Genomic DNA, 21,987 nt, shown 5'->3' with positions numbered 1-21,987 from the left:
CAGTGCACACATGTGGCCCACTGAAATGAGAAATGTGCTTTATTCTCTGGCAGCAGATAACAACGGAGGCTTGAGAGCTTGCCAGGCCTTATGAAGTCCCAGAACGTGGTCCAGTTCTGTTGAGATATGTGAGAATGAATTCTCACTCTCCTTATGAAGCTGGGAATGTATCTCTAACGTCTTTGAATTTCTGGGTAGGAAAATGAATGGTTTAGGGACACTACTGATGTTTTCATCACCTCTTCCTGCTGCTTGGAGGAGGAGATAGACAGCATCTCATAAGACTGGCAAGGCAGTGTTGGCAGGGGACCAGTCAGCCTGATCGAGTACTTTATTATTTCAATTGAATTGTGAAAGGAAGGAGAAAAAGCACTCAGATAAAACTGTAAGACCATATTAGATACCACAGAACACAAAGGGGACTGCACAGAAAGAAAAATAAGGGAGACTTGCCCAGCAATTTCCAGAAGGATCCAGAGAAGCAGGCTGGGAGTAATATTCATATTCTCAGTTGTCAATGTACCAATAAATAGTGTTGCAAAATCTATCACGTTGAACTTTAAAAGTTACACAGAATTTGGTTATAAAAGTAATCTCTTAAAAATATTTTGAACACACACACACACACACACACACAATGTAATCTCTTAAGTCATGTGGGGGTTTATTGATGTGTGGTTCTTGGTGCGACCAGAATACAGCAATAGAAAAAGATACTTCACCTACAATGAAGACATCTAGTCAAAGGGCAGAAAGAGGAGCAGGGTGTGTCAGTAGCGCACAAACATTGAAATCCACAAGCCTGACGGTATTGTGGAGCCCACTGTGGGACACTGAAAAGAAAGAAAAATGGAAATGTCATCCCAGGACTATATCAGAGACATTATAACCAGACAGTTAATATGGACAGGCAAGATAAAGCAGCCATGTACGTCTTTACAAAGTTTAGATGGCAATCCCACTCCACTGAGGGAAAACTTTCTGAAAAGGCATTGCATAATCTTTGCTATTAAGAATATCGTCTCTCAGAAGAAAACTGCTCCATAGGCTTAGTTCTGACTCCTGTGACAAGCTTGTGTTTGAGGTAAACAGCACCTGGAGGAATCTGAAGGATGTAGCCATTCATGTAAACTTTGAGTTTTATTTTTTTTCTTTTGGATATCATATTCCTCTGTTTTTAATTTTTTCCTCTTCCGTTTTTTTCCATTTAAGTTAGAAACAAGCTTGTTTCACATGTCAATCCCAGCTACCTCTCCCTTCCCTCCTCCCCCACTGCCTCCTCCACCAGGCCTCATGCCAAAAAAAAAAAGTCTCTGTGTAGCTGCATATGCATCTCACCTTTAGTAAATCTATTTCGGGAACTTTGGAGAAAATCAGGGATGCAATCTCATAGTTTAGTTTGACTGTTAATCTTGATTGACAAGTCAACGAGATTTAGAATCACCATGAAAATTAGTCTCTGGTTACGTCTGTGAAGGATTATCTCTATTAGCTTATTTGAATTGAGGTGGAAATACCCACCATGAATGTTGGGGGAACCAACTTGGAAACAGTTGACCATCTGCCCTGCTTCTCCCTTCATGATTTCCCTACCACCATGGACTCTATTCCTGGAACAGTAAGCTTGAATAAACCCTTCCTAAAGATGCTTTTGGCAGATATGTTGTCATAGCAACAAGGCATGTAATTGAGGCATTGGGTCTCTAACTTGAAGACAGATCAAGAATGAGCAGCTGTCAATCAGAATTTGATGATACAATCACTATGTATTTTCTCAGGAGTAAGACAGTTATGAGTTTTGATAACTTAGTGGTCAGTGGTCCTTTGAGAAAAGACCTTATTGATAATAAGCACAGAAGTGTAATAGCAATCTTAAATTTGGATCAGTTTACAAAAGTAAAATAGGAAATGTATTTTTGTCTATTAAAAGTCAAAAAAATACACCCACTACTTCAAACAGATGGTGTATTGTTAAATCAAAATTAGAAAGAAAAACTGTTCCATTCCTATTATCCTCCCTTGCATCCTCACATAGAGTTTTCTCAGAATTGAAAAGAAGGAGGAAAAATAGATTTGAGAGTCAAAGATTGGTAAGATATAAGAGTACAGCTTCATTAAATAAAGTGAAATCCCAAATGTCAGCAACTTGTCACGTAAAGCCCGAGTATACCCCACATGGGAAGGATGTTATGGTCAGAGTCTCAGATACTGAAGTCATCCCCATCTGTCTTTCACAGAGACCTTATTTTATCACCCTCTCTCATCGTGTTCACTTGCTGGTAACCTGCCTCTTGGCACATTGTTTCTCTCCACTTTTCTGACCAATCTGGTATTTGTTTTCTAAGTCACTGTCTTTGTCACCCCATCTCAGTTTGCACAGCAGCGCTCTCCTCACTTGCCAGAGTCAGCTGAGTTCCAGTACCAGACCACCTCTTCTCAGTTCTTGCTGTTTGCCTCCTAGATCTACTAGCTATGCATGATGGCAATAAACTGACTGTTAGGCTTTAAGAGCACCTGTGTTTGAAAATTCTGTACTAGTTGATGAAAAATAAATATTGCTCTGGAATATTTTAATATAGAAAAGACAAGCTGAGCATGCTGTCTCACACCTATAATCCCAGCACTCCAGACACTGGGGCAGGGGGATTGCTGCAGCATGGAGGACAACCTGAGCTACATAGTAAGTTGCAAGATGGCATAGCTTAGAGCCTGAATCCTTATTCCAAAATAACCAAAAGAAAGCCATGGAAAGGAAGGGAAGGAGGAAACAAAGGAGGGAAGGAGAAGTTGAAGAAGGAAGGAATAGATATGGGGATGTAGATGCTCTTACTGTAGTAAAGAAGAAAACAGAAACAGACCAAAAAGGCTGAGACCCAGTCCCAGGAGAACTGCGCAAAGATTACTAAACTTTTGACTCAGGAACACTTATGAGGACAAAGTTATTAAGAATCAGCATAAAGTCAGTGAGAGCAAACCAAATGATCTCATTTCCTCTCCTGACAGGTTTATAAGGCAAGAGATGACAAGATAAGAACCTGAGGCATTGGTAATGGTGCAGATAAGGACATGGGAAAGTAATTAAACAGCTATACCCAAATCATTTAAATCATGGATCCTTCAGGTTAGAAGTCACAGTGATTGCCCACAGCATGCCGTCCTTGATCCTGGACTTTGAAGGGCACATATTTACAGGAATTGTAGGAAATATGCTAATCAAATGTGAAGACCCAAAGCTAGAAGAGTGGTTAATGTGCCAGATAACAATCACAATTGGAAGGTACTTCAATCAGCCTTAAAAGTAGGTCAAAACTATTAAATTTATATTGTTCATAATGAAGAAAGAGTCAAAACATCAGAGAAGTCCCTCTAGGTCAATACGCTTTGGCCTTAAAATATACATCAAATAGAAATAATGACTGACCCTTCTTGTAAAATCATTTTTGAGTTGGGCAGTGGTAGCTTACAACTTTATTCCCAGCACTTGTGAGGCAGAGGCAAGCAGGTCTCCAAGTTTGAGGCCAGCCTGATGTACAGAGCATGTTCCAGGACAACCAGAGCTACACAGAGAAACTCTGTCTCAGGAACAATAAAAAATATGGACATGATTCTAGAATAACATTGGCCATTGTGGCTAACTCCCATAAGTTACATTAAAATCAAATACGCCACCTGGGGAGATGGCTCAGTGAGTAAAGCACCTGCCACATGGGAAGAGAGGCAAAGTTTCCAGAACTCACTGAAAAGCCAGGTGGACATCTAGGACAATGGGAAACAGGGACAGGGAATCCTTGAAATGAGTCACCTAGCCATACTAGCTGAAATCAGCAGGAAACTCTTCCTTGGTACATAGGATTGGGAGTGACTGAGAAAGACACCTGTTGTTGACTTTGATTCTGTACATACACAGCACATGCACATGCATACACACACACACACACACACACACACACACATACCACATATACATAAATGTCCAAGCCAAATACAGTGTGTAAAGTGTAATCTAAGATCTAAGGGATCCAGTGTCATAGTCTCCATGGATAAGCATTTCTAGTTAGCAGGAATGGATACATAGATTGCTCCAACTTTGTATGTGCACACCCTGTCTGGAATAATAAATGTAGGTCTCCCAACCTCTGCAGAAGTGTTTCTACAAGTCACTATGTGAAATATAGGTACCTGGCTAGTGATCCACATCTTTCTGCAAACTACAGTTTCCAGGACGTACTGACACATATCCAGCAGCTGATGGTATAGCTGAAGAGGATGGGTTTTTAACAAATGTCTACATTTTTAGCCACAAAGAATGATCAGTCTTTTTTATTGTTTCTTTACAATATTGTTTCTTTACAATCAGTCCCAAACTGATATCAGATACTATTCTTTTATCCTCCTCTAGATTGAAAATGATGGTATGATTAAAGAACTATGAATTTTAACCCCCTGTGTTAACTTGTAAAATCTCCAATGAATTAACTCTATCTGATTTTGTAAATAATGGTGTTTTAAATGACAGCTGCAAATTTAAAACAGAGCAAATGGCATATTTAATGTACATAGAGGTACATTTTCTCCTTATAATAAAATCACTTGGACATGTATATTTCTTCTGAAAAAAATCTAGGGATTTTCCTGACTAGTCATCAGTTGAGTGATTTTTAGTGATTTTTCCCATAATTATTGGATTCCACACAAGAGATGTTTTGACTGATTTATTTACATTTACAAAGTTAGTTTTTATTGCACATACATAGTCTTTCATAGCCAGATAGAAAGCTCATGCATTACCATCTTGAAGTATTGAAAAATATGAAACTGCTTGAAGTTCCTTTATTTCCTTTTTCATGTACAATGCCAAAATTAATGAAAATATCCACTAGACCTTTTATTACTAAATAATTACTATTATGAGTCTAGCCATAGATATTCAAAAGACATTTATTTAACAAATATTTGAGCATTTGTTATGCTGTAACAACAAGATATACCATACTTGATTCAAATGTGAATAAAGCTATGTTTAAAAAAAATATAGGAACCTAGATTTAAAATCCTATTTGCAATTTAAGGTGAGATTTGCTCAAGTATAGCAAGTGAATCTCTATAGCAGAGTGAATATGATAAAGGCATTTGAAATCTGGCAGCAGTAATCTGAACCTGTATTTCATCATCTACTTGATTTTATATCTTAAATCACAGTCACCTCGTCATCCCTAAAATGTGTGAGTTTTAAATAAGAAAATGATTTTAAATTAAGGCACTAGCCTGAAGTGTAGTAGAATTCAAAAATTATCTTTTATTGTCAATTCTACAAAATGGATAAAATATCCAAGATCATGACAAAGGAAGAGAGAAAGAAGACAAGTAGTGCTGAGGTGGAAAGGGGAGAGGAAGGAGAAAGGGGAAGAGAGGGAGGGAAGGAAGGAGGAAGAGAAGGAGAGAGGGAGGAAGAGGGGGGGGAGGGAGGAAGAGAGGGAGAGAGGGAGGGAAAGGAGAAAGAGCACATCTTGACATTTGTTTAGGAAAGGAGACAGAGGATTGAGGAAACCCTCATGAAGTAGAGACATCTGAGCTCCCTTTGAGAGACATGGGATTGGAAAAATGATTTGGAGTTAATGAGTCATGTTGATAAATGGTTGTAGACACAGCAGGGAATTCAAAAGATCTCTCAGAAAATGCAAAGATGACTTTAGATGAGAGAGGAAGAGGAGTAAAATTCTTTTTTATTTAAATTAGAAACAAGATTGCTTCCCATGTCAATCCTAGCTCACTCTCCATCCCCTCCCCTCCCCACCGCCTGCCAATCTCCCCACAACCCCACATCCAATACCCACTTAACTCTCCAGGGAGAGTGAGGCCCTTCATGGGGGATCCTCAAAATCTGTCATATCAGCCTAGGCCCTCCCCTGTGTGTCCAGGCTGAGAGAGCAACCTTCCATGTGGAATGGGCTCCCAAAGTCCATTCAGATGCCATGGCTAAATACTGATCTAGTACACTAGGCCTCCTTACTGACACCCACATTCAGGGGTTCTGGGTCAGTACCATGCCGGCCTCTCAGTCATCAGTCTTGGGTCCATGAGCTCCCCCTTATTCAGGGCAGATGTTCCTGTGGGTTTCACCCACCAAGTCATGACCCCTTTGCTCATTACTTCTCCCTTTCTACACGTTGGGTTCCAGGAGTTCAGTTCAGTGTTTAGCTGTGGTTGTCTGCCTCTAGTTCCATCAGCCACTAGATTAAGACTCTAGGATCGCACACAAGGTAGTTGACAATCTCATTATTGGGGAAGGGCATTTAAGGTAGCCTCTCCACTATTGCTTAGATTGCCAGTTGGTGTCATCCTAGAAAATCTCAAAATCTCATCAGTGCCAGATCTCTCTTCAACCCTATAAAGACTCCCTCCTGTTCTTCTCTAGTCCTCCTCTGACGCAATTTTCCTGCTCCCCCATGTCCTACTCTCCTCTTCTCTTCTCCTCCTCACTTTACCCCAGTTCCCTGTCTCCTCCCTCCATGCTCCCAGTCCACTCAGGAGATTCTGTCCTTTTCCCCTTCTCTGGGATACAATGCATATCTCTCTTAGGGTCCTGCCTGTTTCCCAGACTCTCTGGCAGTAGGATTGTAGGCTATCACTCCCCAGCTTCATGTCTAAAATCTATACACACCATGAGTACATGTCATGTTTATCTTTTGTGACTGGATTACCTCACTCAAGATGGTTTCTTCTACTGCCATCCATTTGCCTGTAAATTTCAAGATTCCATTGTTTTTTTCCGCTGACTAGTACTCCAATGTGTAAATGTCCCACATTTTCTCTATCCACTCTTCAGTTGAGGGGCATCTAGGTTGCTTCCAGGTTCTGGGTAAGTCAAATAATGCTGCTATGAGCATAGCTGAACAAATGTCATTGTTGTATGAATGGGCATCTTTTGGGTATATGCATAAGAGTGGAATTGCTGGGTCTTGTGGTAGACTGAGTCCCATTTTCCTGAGGAATCTCCATACTGATTTCCAAAGTGGCTGTACGAGTTGGCACTCCCACCATCAGTGGAGGGGTGTTCCCCTTTCTCCACATCCTCTCCAGCATGAACTATCATTAATGTTTTTTATTTTAGCCATTCTGACAGGAGTGAGATTGTATTTCAGAATTGTTTTGATTTGTATTTCCCTAATGGCTAACTAAGGATGTTGAGCACTTTCTCAAGTGTCTCTCAGCCATTTTAGCCTCCTCTATTGAGAATTCTCTGTTTATTTCTGTACCCCACCTTTTAATTGGATCCTTTGGTGTTTTAGAGGCTTGCTTCTTGAGTTCTTTGTAAATTTTGGAGATCAGTCCTCTGTCAGATGTGGGGTTAGTGAATATCTTTTCCCATTCTGTGGACTGCCTTTTTGTCTTGTTGACTGTGTCCTTTGCCTTACAGATGCTTTTCAGTTTCATGAGGTCCCATTTGTTAATTGTTGATCTCAGTGTCTGTGCCCCTGGTGTTATGTTCAGGAAGTGGTCTCCTGTACCAACTCATTGAAGAGTATCTCCAACTTTCTCTTCTAAAAGTTTCAGTGTGGCTGGATTTATGTTGAGATCTTTGATCCATTTGGACTTAAATTTTGTACAAGGCGATAAACATGGATCTATATGCAGTCTTCTGCATACCAGTACCCAGTTATGCCAGAACCATTTGTTGAAGATGCTTTCTTTTTTCCATTGTAGAGTTTTAGCTTCTTTGTCAAAAATCAAGTGTTCATAGGTGTGTGGGTTAAAATCAGGTTTTTCAATTTGATTCCATTGGTCTACCTGCCTATTTTTGTGCCAGTACCAAGCTGTTTTCAGGACTATAGCTCTATAATAGAGCTTGAAGTCAGATATGGTGATGCCTCCTGAAGTTCCTTTATTGTATAGAGTTGTTTTGGCTATCCTGGCCCTTTTCTTTTTCCATATAAAGTTGATTCATGCTCTTTCCAGGTCTGAGAAGAATTGTGCCAGAATTTTGATAGGGATTGTGTTGAATCTGTAGACAGCTTTTGGCAAGATTGCCATTTTTATTATGTTGATCCTACCTATCCAAGAGCATGGGAGATTTTTCCAGTTTCTGGTATCTTCTTTAATTTCTTTCTTTAAAGACTCAAACTTCTTGCTATACAGGTCTTTCACTTGTTTGGTTAGTGTTACCCCAAAATATTTATGCTGTTTGTGACTATTGTAAAGTGTGATGTTTCTCACATTTCTTTTTCAGCTCTTTTATCATCTGTATATAATAGGGCTACTGATTTTTTTTTTGAGTTAATGTTGTATTCTGCCACTTTGCTGAAAGTATCAGCTGTAGGAGTTGCCATGTAAAAATTTTTACTTATGTAAACTATCATACCATCTGCAAATAGTGAAAGTTTGACCTCTTCCTTTCCAATTTGTATCCCCTTTGTTGTCTTATTGCTGTAGGTAGAACTTCAAGTTCAATATTGAATAGGTATGGAGAGAGTGGACAGCCTTGACTTGTTACTGATTTTAGAGGAATTGTGCTGAGTTTCTCTCCATTTAGTTTGATGTTAGCTGCTGGTTTATTGCATATTGCTTTTATTATGTTCAGGTATGTTCCTATTATCCGTGATCTCTCCAGGACCTTCATCATGAAGAGGTATTGGATTTTGTTAAAGGCTTTTTTCAGCATCAAGTGAGATGATCATGTGGTTTTTGTTTTACAGTTTGTTTATATGGCGGATTACATTGATAGATTTTTGTAAATTGAACCATCCGTGCATCCGTGGGATGAAACCTACTTGATCATGGTGGATGATTTTTCTGATGTGTTCTTGGATTCAATTTGCTAGTATTTTATTGGGTATTTTTGCATCAATGTTCATGAGGAATATTGGTCTATAGTTCTCTTTCTTAGTTGTATCTTTGTGTGGCTTGGGTACCAAGGTAATTGTAGCCTCATAAACAGAGTTTGGCAACAAACCTCCTGCTTCTATTGTGTGGATCACTTTGAGGAGTACTGGAATTAGGTCTTCTTTGAATTTCTAGTAGAATTGTGTACTGAAGCCATCTGGGCCTGGGCTTCTTTTGGTTGGGAGACTTTCGATGACTGCTTCTATTTCATTAGTGGTTATAGGTCTGTTTAAGTTGCTTATCTGTTGTTGAGTAATTTTGGTAAGTGATATCTATCCAGAAAATTGTTTATTTCCTTTAAATTTTCAAATTTTGTGGTGTACAGGTTTTCAAATTATGACCTGAAGATTCTCTGGATTTCCTCAGTGTCCATTTTAATGTCCCCCTTTTCATTCCTGATTTTGTTAATTTGCATGTTTTCTCTCTGTCTTTTGGCTAGTTTGGATAAAGGTTTGTCTATCTTGTTAATTTTCTCAAAGAACCAACTCTTTCTTATATCGATTCTCTGTATTGCTTTCTTTGTTTCAGCTTTATTGATTTCTGCCATGAATTTGATTATTTCCTGGCTTCTACTCCTCCCTAGTGAGTTTGTTTCTTTTTGTTTTAGAGCTTTCAGTTGTGCTGTTAATTCTCTAGTGTGACTAGAACTTTACTCTCATTACTTCTTTCTAAGTGTTCCATAAGTTTGGGTATGTTGTGTCTTCATTTTCATGGAATTCTAGGAAGTCTTTCTTTAGTTTATTTATTTATTTCTTCCTTGATCCAGGAATGGTTCAATTGTGTTGGTCAATTTTCATGAATCTGTAGGGTTTATGCGATTATTATTGTTGCTTTAAAGCATGGTGGTCTGATAAGATACAAGAGGTTATTCCAATTTTTTTATACCTCTTGAGTTTTGCTATGTTGCCAAGTATGTGGTTGATTTTAGAGAAGGTCCCATGTTGTGCTGAGAAGAAGATATATCCTTTTGTGTTTGAATGGAATGTTCTATAGATATCTGTTAAACCTAATTGGGTCATAGCTTCTGTTAGTTCCTAAGTTTCTTTGTTAAGTTTCTGTCTGGAGGCCCTGTCTAGTGGTGAGACTGGGGTGTTGAAGTCTCCCACTATGACTGTGTGAGGTCTTATGTGTTATTTGAGTTTTAGGAATGTTTCTTTTATGAACGTGGGTGCCTTTGTATTTGGAGCATAGATATTCAGAATTGAGACTTTGTCCTGATGGATTTACCCTGCTTTTTCTTTTGGCTTTTGGTAAAGTAGGATTATCTACTGTCTATGTTTTTGTGAGCGTAGTTGCCTTCTTTAAGGTGAAGTTTTCCTTACAGTACTTTCTGTAGGGCTGGATTAGTCGATATGTATTGTTTAAATCTGGTTTTGTCATGGAATATCTTGTTTTCTCCATCTATAGCGATCGAAATCTTTCCTGGGTATAGTAGTTTGTCATGGCATCCGTGGTATCTTTGTGTTTGTAGAATATCTATCCAGCACATTCTGGCTTTCAGAGTTTCCATGGAGAAGTCAGTTGTGATTCTGATAGGTTTGTCTTTATATGTTACTTGGTCTTTTTCCTTTGCTGCTCTTAATATTCTTTCCTTCTTCTGTATGTTTGGGGTTTTGATTATTACGTGGTGAGGGGACTTTTTGTGGTCCACTCTATCTGGTGTTCTGTAGGTTTCTTGTAATTTCTTTGGCATGTCTTTCTTTACATTGGGAAATTTTTCTTCTATGATTATGTTTTCTGCACCTTTGACTTAGGTTTCTTCCCCTTCTTCTATCCCTATTATTCTTAGATTTGGCCTTTTCATGGTGTCCCATATTTCCTGAATATTTTGTATTAGGGATTCATTGGATTTAAGATTTTCTTTGGTCGATGAATCTATTTCTCCTAGTGAATCCTCAACGCCTGAGATTCTCTCTTCTAACTCTTGTATTCTGTTGCTTATGCCTGCATCTGTAGTTCCCCATCATTTACTCACCTTTTCTAATTCCAGCACTCCTTCAGACTGTGTTATTTTATTGTCTCTATTTCAGCTTTCAAACATTGCACTATTTGAATTGTTTCTTGTAATTTGTGGTTTGTCTTTTCTTCCACTTCTTTAAAGGATTTTCTCATTTCCTCTTTGAGGGTACCTATCATCTTCATGCAGTTGTTTTTAAGTTCACTCTCTTCTGCTTCATCTGTGTTGGGATGTTCAGATCTTGCTGGTGTAGAGTCCCTAGACTCTGGTGGTGTCATACTGGTTTTTCTGTTGTTAATGTGTTCTTATATTGTCATCTTCCCATCCCTTTTTCCAATGAATACAGGTGGGGTCTTTTCCTTTCCTGGTAGAAATGGGTCCAAAGTTCTCTTTGGGCAGGTGCAAGCAGGTCCAATACTCTGATCAGTCTCACAGTGGGTGCAGGTGGGTATAAGGCACTCCCTATCCTCTGCCATGAGTGGGGGCAGGAGTAGACCTGCATTCTCAGCAGGTTCCTGGTTGCTTGGTCCTCTGGGAGTTAGTTGACATGGCTGCAGTCCCCAGGCCAGAAGATCCCAGAAAGGAAAAGGGGAAGGAAGTTGGCCTGGAGTGGGGGCAGCAGCTCACCTCTGCCCTGAGTGGGGGCAGAAGTAGACCTGCACTCTCAGCAGGCTCCTGGTTTCTTGGTCCTCTGAGGATAGTTGACCTGGCTGCAGTCCCTAGGCCAGGAGATCCCAGAAAGGGAGGAGTAAAATTCTAAGTCTTCTGCATTAGAAGAAAATCTTAACACTATTCACAAAGCCAAGGAAAGTTCCTGTGTCCTTATGAGTTGAGTGGATGGGGAATTTACCCTTCTAGTTTATCACACATTTGAGCTCCTGAGAGAGTTACAGAAACGTGTGTATGCCAAGGGACACCTGCAAACACACTGCAGTGTACTGACATCTTCAGTTTCAACACACTGTAAAGAAAGTAGACAAGGTGGCACTCAAATTTTCTATGCTCCTAGGGCTTGAGAGTATACAAGTGAATTGCAAGGATAATGTGGACATTGTCTCTGTATGAAAGTTCATAGTAACAAATAGAAAATAAAATAAACGCATCAGAGCTAAGTGGCCTTAGCATTCTAGTTTAATTTTGTTGTTGTTGTTCTGATAAAATACTGACCAAAAGCAACTTGGTAGAGGAAAGTGCTTATTTCAATGAAGGGAAACCTGGGCAGGAACTCAAGGCAGGAACCTGGAGGCAGGAGCTGAAGTAGAAACCAGGGAACCATCCCGTTTATTAACTTGCTTCCCACAGCTTGCTCAGCTAACTTTATAATATAGCCCATGTCTACTTGCCCAAGTATGGTTCCTCTCTCCTACAGTGGGCTGGATCCACTTATATAAATTAGCAATTAAGGAAAATGGCTGACAGACATGGCCACAGACCAATCTGACACAGACAGTTCTACAATTGAGGTTCCCTCTTCTGAAGCTGGTCAAGTTGACAACCAAGACTGGCCATCCCACCAGGCCAGAAGGTGAAAATTCTCAAGAGAATGTGGAATGAGGACTCCAAACAAGAGATGGCCTCTTTGAACATAGACCTTGAATTCAAACGAACCATTCATTCTCATTGTAAAGGTTAAAAACCAGAGCAGATAATCTTGAAAGCACACTAATTTGGCAAACACTGTTACATTTCTTTGTTTTGTTTTCTGAAACAAAGTACTTCCTAGTGTTGATGAAACATCCTCTGTGTTTCCCATATTAAGCATAATCTCAATTACTATAAGAAACAAAGCCATGTGTAACTGCATGAAAGATCTTAGTGGTGAATGGAGCAATTGCTAGTTCTTTAAGAGTGAAAAAGCATCTAACTCAATGTAGATCAACCTAATTAATTAGCACAAATTAGAATTCTTCAATAAGGAAATATATTCTTCAAGACATGACAGGTGAGTGAGCCTTCAGAATATCTTTCAAATGAAAATCACGATCAAAAACCAACAATAAAAATGGGATGCACTCTTGTTTTCATTTCCGTTATCTCCAGTGAAATGAAGTATCTAGTGTAAATGTGGTACCTTTTTGTCCATTTACATTATTTTTCGATCCTTTAAACTCTAGGATATATGTTACAAACACCTAAGAGAATTATTTTAATGTCTATTTATAGAGTGCTGTTATAGGGTGCCCAGCAGAAAAGCAATTGAATTCAGCTTCTTTCTTTTGAATTTTTTAAAATTAGAAACAAGCTTGCTTCATGTCAATCCCATCTCCCTCTCCCTCCCTTCCTCCCCTGTCCCTCCACCAAGCTCCCTAACATCCCCCCCAATCCCCACTCCATTCCCCAGGGAAGATAAGGCCCTCCATGAGGGATCTCTAGAGTCTGTCATTTTGTTCAGGGCAGGGCCTAGACCCCCCAAGAGTCCAGCAGCTGCTGAAGTCTTACAACTGTATCCCCTGATCCATGTTGCATGTGCATGCATGTGGGTTTGCATGTTCTGTGTACAAATGCTTATGTGTAGGTTCATGTATATGTGTGAGGGTACTCCTGTGGAATAGGAAGACAGATGTCAGGTTAGCTCCCGCAATGGCCTTCTGCTTTATATCTTACATGGGTCTTATGTGGATGTTGGGGATCCAAACTCTGATCATCATTTTGGCAGGAAAAGCACTTTAACCACTGACCCATCGCCATAGTCGGTGGCCTTATGTTTCTAAGCTGAGTGTGCACACTGCCTATCTCTCAAAATCAAGTTAGCTGTCACAGAAAGTGCATCTGTGAGAACTGTGATATTCCAAGCCCTATCACTAAACACAATGCAATGTGAACTCAAAATGGGGAAATGTGGGCAGATATTAGTTATTAAGGAATTGTTTCAAGTTGAGCACTGTGAGTAATTCACTGCCCATTTTCTAGGATGTAATTGGAAAAGCGCTGCAATACCTGGGAACATTTGGTGAGCTGAGCGGTGTAGAGCAAGTTGTGGCCCTGATCAATGAGGAAATGTGCATCAATTGCGGCAAATGTTACATGACCTGTAATGACTCTGGCTACCAGGTAGGAACCCTCCTAGAATTCAAATGCTGTGGCGAGGTATTGCTCTTCTTTAGGGGTGGCAAGTATCTAATGTTGCTAAATTTACAATTTGAACTGGGAAAGCCAAATATGTTCCCTCATCACAGGTCTCCCTTTCTGTTCTTGTAATGAAATGGTGTGTCCTTTTACTTTTATTTTTCAGAACTTGTTTATTTTCTGTGTAGGTATCAGTAGAAGCCTAAACTGTATATGGGCATTACCCCTTCAGATCTGTTGGAACTGGAGTCGTTGTGACCTTCCAACTTTGGTATTATGAGCCAAATTTGGGTCCCCTGTAAACGCAGAAAGAAATCTTAACTGCTCTGCCATCTCTCTGGACAAGATACACCCTTTATTGTCAGAGGCACCATCCACTGCACCGGGGTTTCCTATTGAATAGAAAGGGGAGAAGAGTTAGCATTTTTGTTTGCTTTCTGATCCAACCACTTATGAGTAAGTTCCCCTACCATGGCTGCAAGCTGCAACGATGCCTACCTTGCCATGAGAAGCTCCATCTTCTGAACAGGAAGCCAAAGCAAGTCCTCGGCCCATCCATTGAGTTGCTTCTTGTCAGGTATTGGATCCAACAATGAGAAAAATAACCACTATAGCCATGTCTCAGTGCACAGTGTTATTTTAATAATGTTTCATCACCCATGAAGCTGGAGAAGGGAGCTTAAATGAAAACAGAAATTCATGCAAAATAATGTCCATTAGGGAAGGTTATGGTCTGGTACCAACTGCAGAGAGAACTGTCATTTATTAACAGTTCCCTAAAAGGACTCGATTCCTTCAGTCTACAGACAATTCTCCTCTATTCAATATTGATTGGGCTTTTACAGCAGTAATTTTAAAAAAAGAAAAGAAATCCTCTCCCACCACACACTTGTAGAAGTTGGTCTTAGGAATTTATTCATAGCTGGAAAAGACAGGGAGATTTTGTTGTTGTTGTTGTTGCTGTTGTTGTTTATCTGCCATTGGAAGTGACCGTGGATGTTTTCCAAGCCTTGGCTGAGAGTCTACCACAAGACAGAAAGGGGAGATTAAGGATTCTTCTCCTCTGGGGTGGGCAGAACACATCTTATACATTTCCTTTTGATTTTAGCTTACAACTTCACCTACCAGTTTGTGTACTATACATATAAATTAGATTCTAACACAATAATAAGACACTAAAGGCGATAAAGTAATGAAATTATGTTTACACAAAGGATTCATAGGGCCATCCCCAGGAGGTGAGAGGAGTAGGGCTTCTACTGCCCCTTGTTATTTCTTCACAAGCCCTACCTTGTCATTCCAAAAGATGAGAATGTGAGTGAAGCATCTTCCGCAAGTAAGTCAGCAGCAAGGCTCCCAGGAGGTCCCCTTCCTCTCATCCACTGCCCTCTCCCATAGCTGCACTGAAGTTCTTCCTAAAAGTCCAAACCCACACCTGAGGACTGCCATGGTGCCTCCATTGTTTTGATACCTATAATGGGCAAGTTGCTATGAAAGCTTAAATCATCTCAATCCTCACTTCACACTCAGTAGATTTATTCTTTTAGTCCCTTATTTCATGAAGGGAAAATACAAGAAGTAAGTAAGGAAAGACATTAGAAAGAGAGGTAAGGGGGGTGGAGGAGGCAATGGGGGGAGGGAGGAATCATGAGCAGAGGCAGAGTTGGAGGACTGGTCAGGTCACATCTGGCAGATGTTAGGGACAGAACGGGACAAGGGCTCTCCTGCCTCTCTCCCTTCTATATTTTGTTCCTGTTGTGGTAGCATAATGCTTAAAATCAAGTTGTAAATGGTTGAAACTCAGAGCTGACTGTGGAGCTGATTTTTTTTTACTGTTGTCTTTTAAAATTTGCATGCATTATTTGAAGTGCATTCACTGCTTCCCCTGACATCATCACTTCTCCAAGGCAAACAAGGTCGGGCAGGTGTGGCTCCATCTGTAAAGCACTTGCCTTGCAATCACAAGGACCTGAGTTCAGTTCCCCTGACCCACATGTGCCTGAAACACATGTAAAACGGTCCAGCAAAATGACCTAGTCTTGGAATCCCTATGCTGAGGAGGCCAAGACAGAGGATCATCAGGATTCACTGACCAGACAACCTAGCCTAATCAGCGAGCTACAGGTCAATGAGAAATCCTGTATCAAAGAGGAAGATGGCATTCCATAGAATGAAAACTGATTTCTACATGCACCTACACACATGCCTCCATGCCTATGTCACCAGCACACACACACACACACACACACACACACACAAAGAACAAGAAGTGTGAGTAGTAAATGGCTCTGTATGATGTATGAAAGCATCCAACACCAGCAGGCACATGATGCCTTCAGCCTGGTCAGATTGGCAAGACCTGAGTGCTACATTGACTTGAAAGCAAAAGTGCTGTGTTTCAAAATTTTTCTTCCCCTATGAAAAGAAAATCTTCTAATGAACTATAAACATCACATTTCTAATTTAAGGGAGTTTCATTTATATTTCTGTTTCTGCTGTGAGTTCAGCTGTTCCTATCATTGTACTACCTCAGTGCTTGGTGCAGTCATCTCCATTGCTGTGGACAGAGATGCAGATGTTAAAATGGGGGCATTCTTGTCATTGGTGGGCAGGAGCTCAACTCTTGTGATTTCTGCTTGCAGGCTATACAGTTTGATCCAGAAACTCACCTGCCTACTGTTACCGACACATGCACAGGCTGCACTCTCTGCCTCAGCGTCTGCCCTATTATCGACTGTATCAGGATGGTTTCTAGGACAACACCTTATGAACCAAAGAGAGGCTTACCCTTGGCTGTGAAGCCAGTGTATTAAGGTCACTTGTAAGATAGTTGCTGTGAACTTTGATGTTACCGACATAGGCTGATCTTTAAACACAGCAATAAGGAATCACTGTGGTCAGTTATTTTCCAAATTTTATAGGTATATACATACAATTTCTAAATAGATATCTAAATTGGAAAGCAATGTCTAATGCCAGTGACCAATTAATGGTCATAAAATGGAATAATTCTTTTCTGAGGTAGCTGGTGAGTAACTGCATACCAGTTAATTGGATGTGCTCCGTCAGTTGTCTACTGTGAAAAATTAACTTTTTCATGGCAATTAGTGTGACAATTTCTAAATTGCCCTATGCCATGCTCATTCTTTGATTTCTAATTGTAAGTGAAATGAACTATTTTGGAACAAAATACAGTTTCATATACAGGAAACCGTTGCCAAGGAAACACTTTGTAATTAAAAATTACCTGTAATTTTAACACCGTTTCTAAGGACATGTAATTAGCTCCATTAAGAACAACTGAAGAAAGTCAAGTCATTATTTACTATGACAAGGGGAACAAAACCTGAAAGGCCATTTTCTACAATTTTCTTATGGCCCCTTTTGCTGAAGTAGCAAACTCTTTGGTGCTGGACACTAAAAGAGAGACTGTTTCCTGACTAAAATTCAGTTCAGCACTCAGGCCTGAAACGGGGGTCCAGACTGCTCAGGGATGGGCCACATGTCCTTTTTATTTGAATACTGAAGCTGTGTTCCTGATGAAATGAGATATTAGGATGAATGTGTGGTTAATGCCACACTTCACTGTGCACGAACTGTTCTGTCTGCTTTTCACAGTCACCGTCATTAGGAGAGCAACCTATGTTCAAACAAGGCTCAGATTACACAGCTCTGAGTCGCAGGCCCCATATTCCACAATGAAAAACACCCTATCTGTAGCTTATACACAATGATAAGAACCTGTCTGTCTACTCTTTATTTTGATGCATTTGTGATTTCAAAATTAATAAATAGAAATGTGTATTTTCTGATATTGATAAATAATTTTGGATTTCTCTATTTTTATAATCAGTAAGTAGCATCACATAAATTTATTTGTTCCTTACTTATGGCACATTTTAATACAAATCTATAGGCAGTAAATCAGAAAATGACACTCTGTGGCATATTTCAATGGTAACTGGAAGAGCTAGGACTGTACTTTGACAAAATCTGTATGAACAAATAATAACAAATAAAATTTTATGATCGATTTTCAATGTAGTTTTCTGTTTCATTTTTCCAGATGCACCTTTCTGTCAGGTATTTATATTTTGACATGAGGCAGTTTGGGATTGGTTCCACAGAAAATTCCATCCAAATGCTGGATGGGTGTCAGTTCAAATCTACTGAAGAAAATGGCAGTATTGTTTTCAAACGCCTTCATTCCTGTCCCTCTTACCCTATCCTCTACTGAATGCAACTCTACTCAGCCAAAAATCACATAGAGTTGGCCAGGCCTCTTGAAGTGGTTCAAGATAAAGACATATGAGAAATCACCTTCCTACCTGAAGATGTGGTCAGCACCATGGGAAGTATGTGTCACTCATTATTATTCTTCATAAAGTTTTTCAGTTTCAAATATTTAAAAGAATGGAGTCCTTTATGGTGTCATAATGGAAGCATGTTCACTTTGGGAATTGGTGGTATTTAGATAAGAGATCCATATATCTGTGGAAATATTATAGAGCTACAAAGATGCCCTGATATGTGATTGGTGAACCTGAATGTAAGAGCGGGAGATCAGATGCACATGGGGGTGTCTGCCTGGGTGTAGATTTCAAATGTCAACCTCAGATGTTCCTCCAAAACTCTCTACATTATGTATTAATGCATAGCCTCTCCTTGAGGCCTGGGACCTACTTCTCACCATGAAACTATGTTGACTTACCAGTGAGCCCCATAGGTCTCCCTACCTCAGTATCCCAGGAGCTAGGGCTTGCAAGCACTTACCACCATGCAGAGATTTTTACATGTTTTCTGTGAATGAAACTTGGGTCTTCATATTTTTCTAGGCAATCATTTCACTGACTGAGCTATCTTCCCAACTCCTAGTAAGTCCTTTTACACTGTGGGTGTTTATTAACCCCCTAGAAATATAATGAAAGCATTCACACACATGTATGCTGGATTTCTCAAGATTCTGTCTTCTAAAAAGGCATTCTGCTACATTTTGGACTAAAGCACAGCTTCTGTGACCTCTCCTGAGAAAGGAACACACAGAGGTGTATTAGCTCATTCCTATTCTGCTTTGGGGAACTATGAACAACCAAGATATGGAGATAGGGCCGTAGCTACCCATGACTGAACAGTGGTGTTGTTCCTTATTTACATTTCATTCTGGTATGTTCCCTCACTAGTGGGCACTGAGCAACCTTTCTTATCCATGCTGTTTGTGGAAAACATAATTTAGTTTTGTATCCATGGCCTGCAGAGAGACTCAGAGTAGAATATGAGGGAAAAATCGCATTTTCTATCCATCAAGAAACCACAATCCAGTGACTCTAAAATGCATCTTCATAGCTCTTTTGAGTGGAAACACAGGACCAGCTCAGAGAAACTGGTTAGGATTTCCTAACTAGTATCTAAGAAACTCTGTGATGTCTTACATGTGTGGTAGCTAGTTTTATTTGTCAACTTGTCTGGACAATATGACCCATACACTCGATCAAACTTTTTTATTTAGGTTTATAGTTAAATTGGGCTCTGGATTAAATAAATTGGCTCCCAAGCATGAGAGAGTCCCAAACATGTGCCAGGGCCTCAGGGTAACAATGGCCCACATCCAGGAGGGAGATCTCCAGCACACGACATTCACACTTCATTCTGACTCCTAACCATGCTGAGTCTGCATGTACCATAACTTTTTCACAGTCTCCAGCCTCAACACTACCAGTTGAACTCAGTATGTCACCATAACTGTGTGACTCAATTTCCTAAAATGATTTAATTCAATTCCATTTCATCCATTTCTCTGAAGAGTGTTGATGGATGCAACACATCCAATTGAATGCTATAGTGATCAAGGGTGGGTACCATCATTTCTTCCCAAAGTAGATGAAGACATATATCCTCATCCAACCCAAGAAACTTACCCCAAGCTATTCATCTAACTTGGTCTGTTTTTAAAAGCCCTAGCTTACTTCCTCTACTCCTCCATTTTCCCACCTAGCTCTTCATTCACTCCATAAATAACAAGTAGCTACAGAGTGCTACCAGCTTGACTAGAGATAAGTATGTGAACTCAAATGATGGTTTTTCCTATATCTTACCCATTCGGGCTAATATAACAAACTACGATAAACTGAGTGACTCACAAACAACTACTCTGAAGAGTAAGAAAGTCTGGAATCAAAGTGTCAACAGAATTAACAGCTGGCCAGAAGCAACCAGTGTTCTGGTTTATCAATGCCACCTTTTTTTTTGTTTTTGTTTTTTCTAGACAGGGTTTCTCTGTATTGTTTTGGAGGCTGTCCTGAAACTGGCTCTATCGACCATGCTAGCCTTGAACTCAGAAATCCGCCTGCCTCTCCCTCCTGAATGCTGAGATTAAAGGCATGCACCACCAACACCCAGCATCAACGCCAGCTTTAACTGCAACCTTGCATGGTAGAAAGGGTGAATAATTTCTGTGGGGCTTCTTGTAAGAACACTAATCTCACATATGAGTGCTTCACCTATACAGCCTGATCACCTTTAGCAAAACCCGATGCCCTGAAACTATTTGCTACATGTGGTAGTAAGTGATGGGAGAGTGATTGGGTGAGAAGGGACATCATAAGCATATGGTCTTGACAAGGTGATGATTAAACCAGTTTTTGAGCTTATAAAAGAGAAAATAGGGAGTAAGAAAAGGACATCTCAAGGAGTAAAAATAGAGAAGGTGAAATGGGTGAAATCCCAGGACATTCAGGAGATCACATGAACTTGGAATTAGCTAGAACAGAACAAAACAAACAAGCAATTGGTAAGACAAAAATTGGTGCAGAATACATTAAGATCCTTAAAGAAATCAGAGTTTTCAGTATTTCCATTCTTTCAAAAATATTAAGTATCTTCCATATGCCAAATACTTCTGCCTGTCTGTGATTCAAGCAATGAATATGGCAGGCATAGATGCTGACTTGCTGAGCTTGTATCTCAGTAAATGATACAAAATGAAGAAAGGAACAAAACAGCAGCAAGATCTGGAGACAGAGCAAGGATATTTATGTTTAATTGAATGGGTAGGTCAGTCTCAAGGACACAGAGATGAGGAAGAGTCAGGCACATGACGAAAAGGGTCCCACAAATAAACAAGTACAAAGGTCACAAGGTATTCCAATTATTGAAAGGGTAAATGGAAATAAGGCAATTTGGAAGGTGATTCATAGGAATCTATCAGAACCCTGGTGTGTAAGCAGATGTCCCTTAAGATCTCCACCTCTCCCACCCTGGTAGTGGTACTCCAGTTAATGCCTACACCTATGCTTTCCAGCTAGACTCCTATACAAGTGCCCGAATACCTGCAATGTTCAGGAATTTCACATTTCAAGCTCCAAAACCAAAAGAGCTATTTCTGCCACATCTGATGTTGCTTGCCCACTTCCAGTACATCACAGTATCTAACAATTTGATCCCCAACACCTTCCTAAGACTTTCTGCAACTTGCCATTCCAAAAACTCCCATGACTGATTCCACCCTTATGCACTGTGATGCTTAACACTGCCCGTGTGATAGGATCTAGGATCACCTAAGAGACAACAAGGCTAACTGAAGTGAGAAGACCCATTCTAAATTTGCATGTCACTGCACCATGAGCTGGGATTCTGGACTGAATTAAAAGGAGAAAGCAAGCTGAACATCAGCATTCATTTCTTCCTGCTTGCCTGCTACAGATGCAATGTGACCAGCTGCCTCACACTATTGCCACCAAGCCTTCCATACCATGATGGACTGCAATCCTCTTCAAACTATAAGCAGAAATGGACCTGCTTTATTTATGGTTTCTATTGTTGTGATGAAACACTATGGACAAGGCAACTTGAGGAGGAAAGCATTTATTTCAGCTTACACCTCCAGGTGACAGTCCCTCACTGAGGGAAGTCAAGGCTGGAACCCAGACAGAGCAGGAGCCTGGATGCAGGAGCTGATGTAGAGGTCATGGAGGAGTGCTGCTTACTGACTTGCTCCTCATGGCTTGCTCAGCCTGTTTTCTTAGAAAGAACCACACCAGCCCAGTGATGGCATCACCCACAATGGGCTGGGTATTCCCCTACTGGTG

At 40.2% G+C, this 21,987-nt stretch overlaps 1 protein-coding gene across 1 annotated transcript in view; it reads left to right on the top strand.

Moving 5' to 3' along the window:
- The window catches only part of Dpyd (dihydropyrimidine dehydrogenase), an 819,213-nt gene extending 801,270 nt beyond the window's left edge, over positions 1-17,943 (top strand). Inside the window, exons 22-23 of the mRNA XM_040751969.1 lie at positions 13,748-13,888; positions 16,546-17,943. Of these exons, the coding sequence (XP_040607903.1) occupies positions 13,748-13,888; positions 16,546-16,716 (312 nt within the window). The 3' untranslated portion in view covers positions 16,717-17,943. The remainder of the gene's footprint in view (positions 1-13,747; positions 13,889-16,545) is intronic.
- The last annotated feature ends 4,044 nt before the right edge of the window (positions 17,944-21,987 follow it).

Source organism: Mesocricetus auratus, unplaced genomic scaffold, assembly GCF_017639785.1.
Source record: "Mesocricetus auratus isolate SY011 unplaced genomic scaffold, BCM_Maur_2.0 Super-Scaffold_100009, whole genome shotgun sequence".
NCBI lineage: Eukaryota > Metazoa > Chordata > Mammalia > Rodentia > Cricetidae > Mesocricetus > Mesocricetus auratus.
Note: the sequence above shows the minus strand (reverse complement) of the source record. Positions and strands in the feature narration are given on the sequence as shown.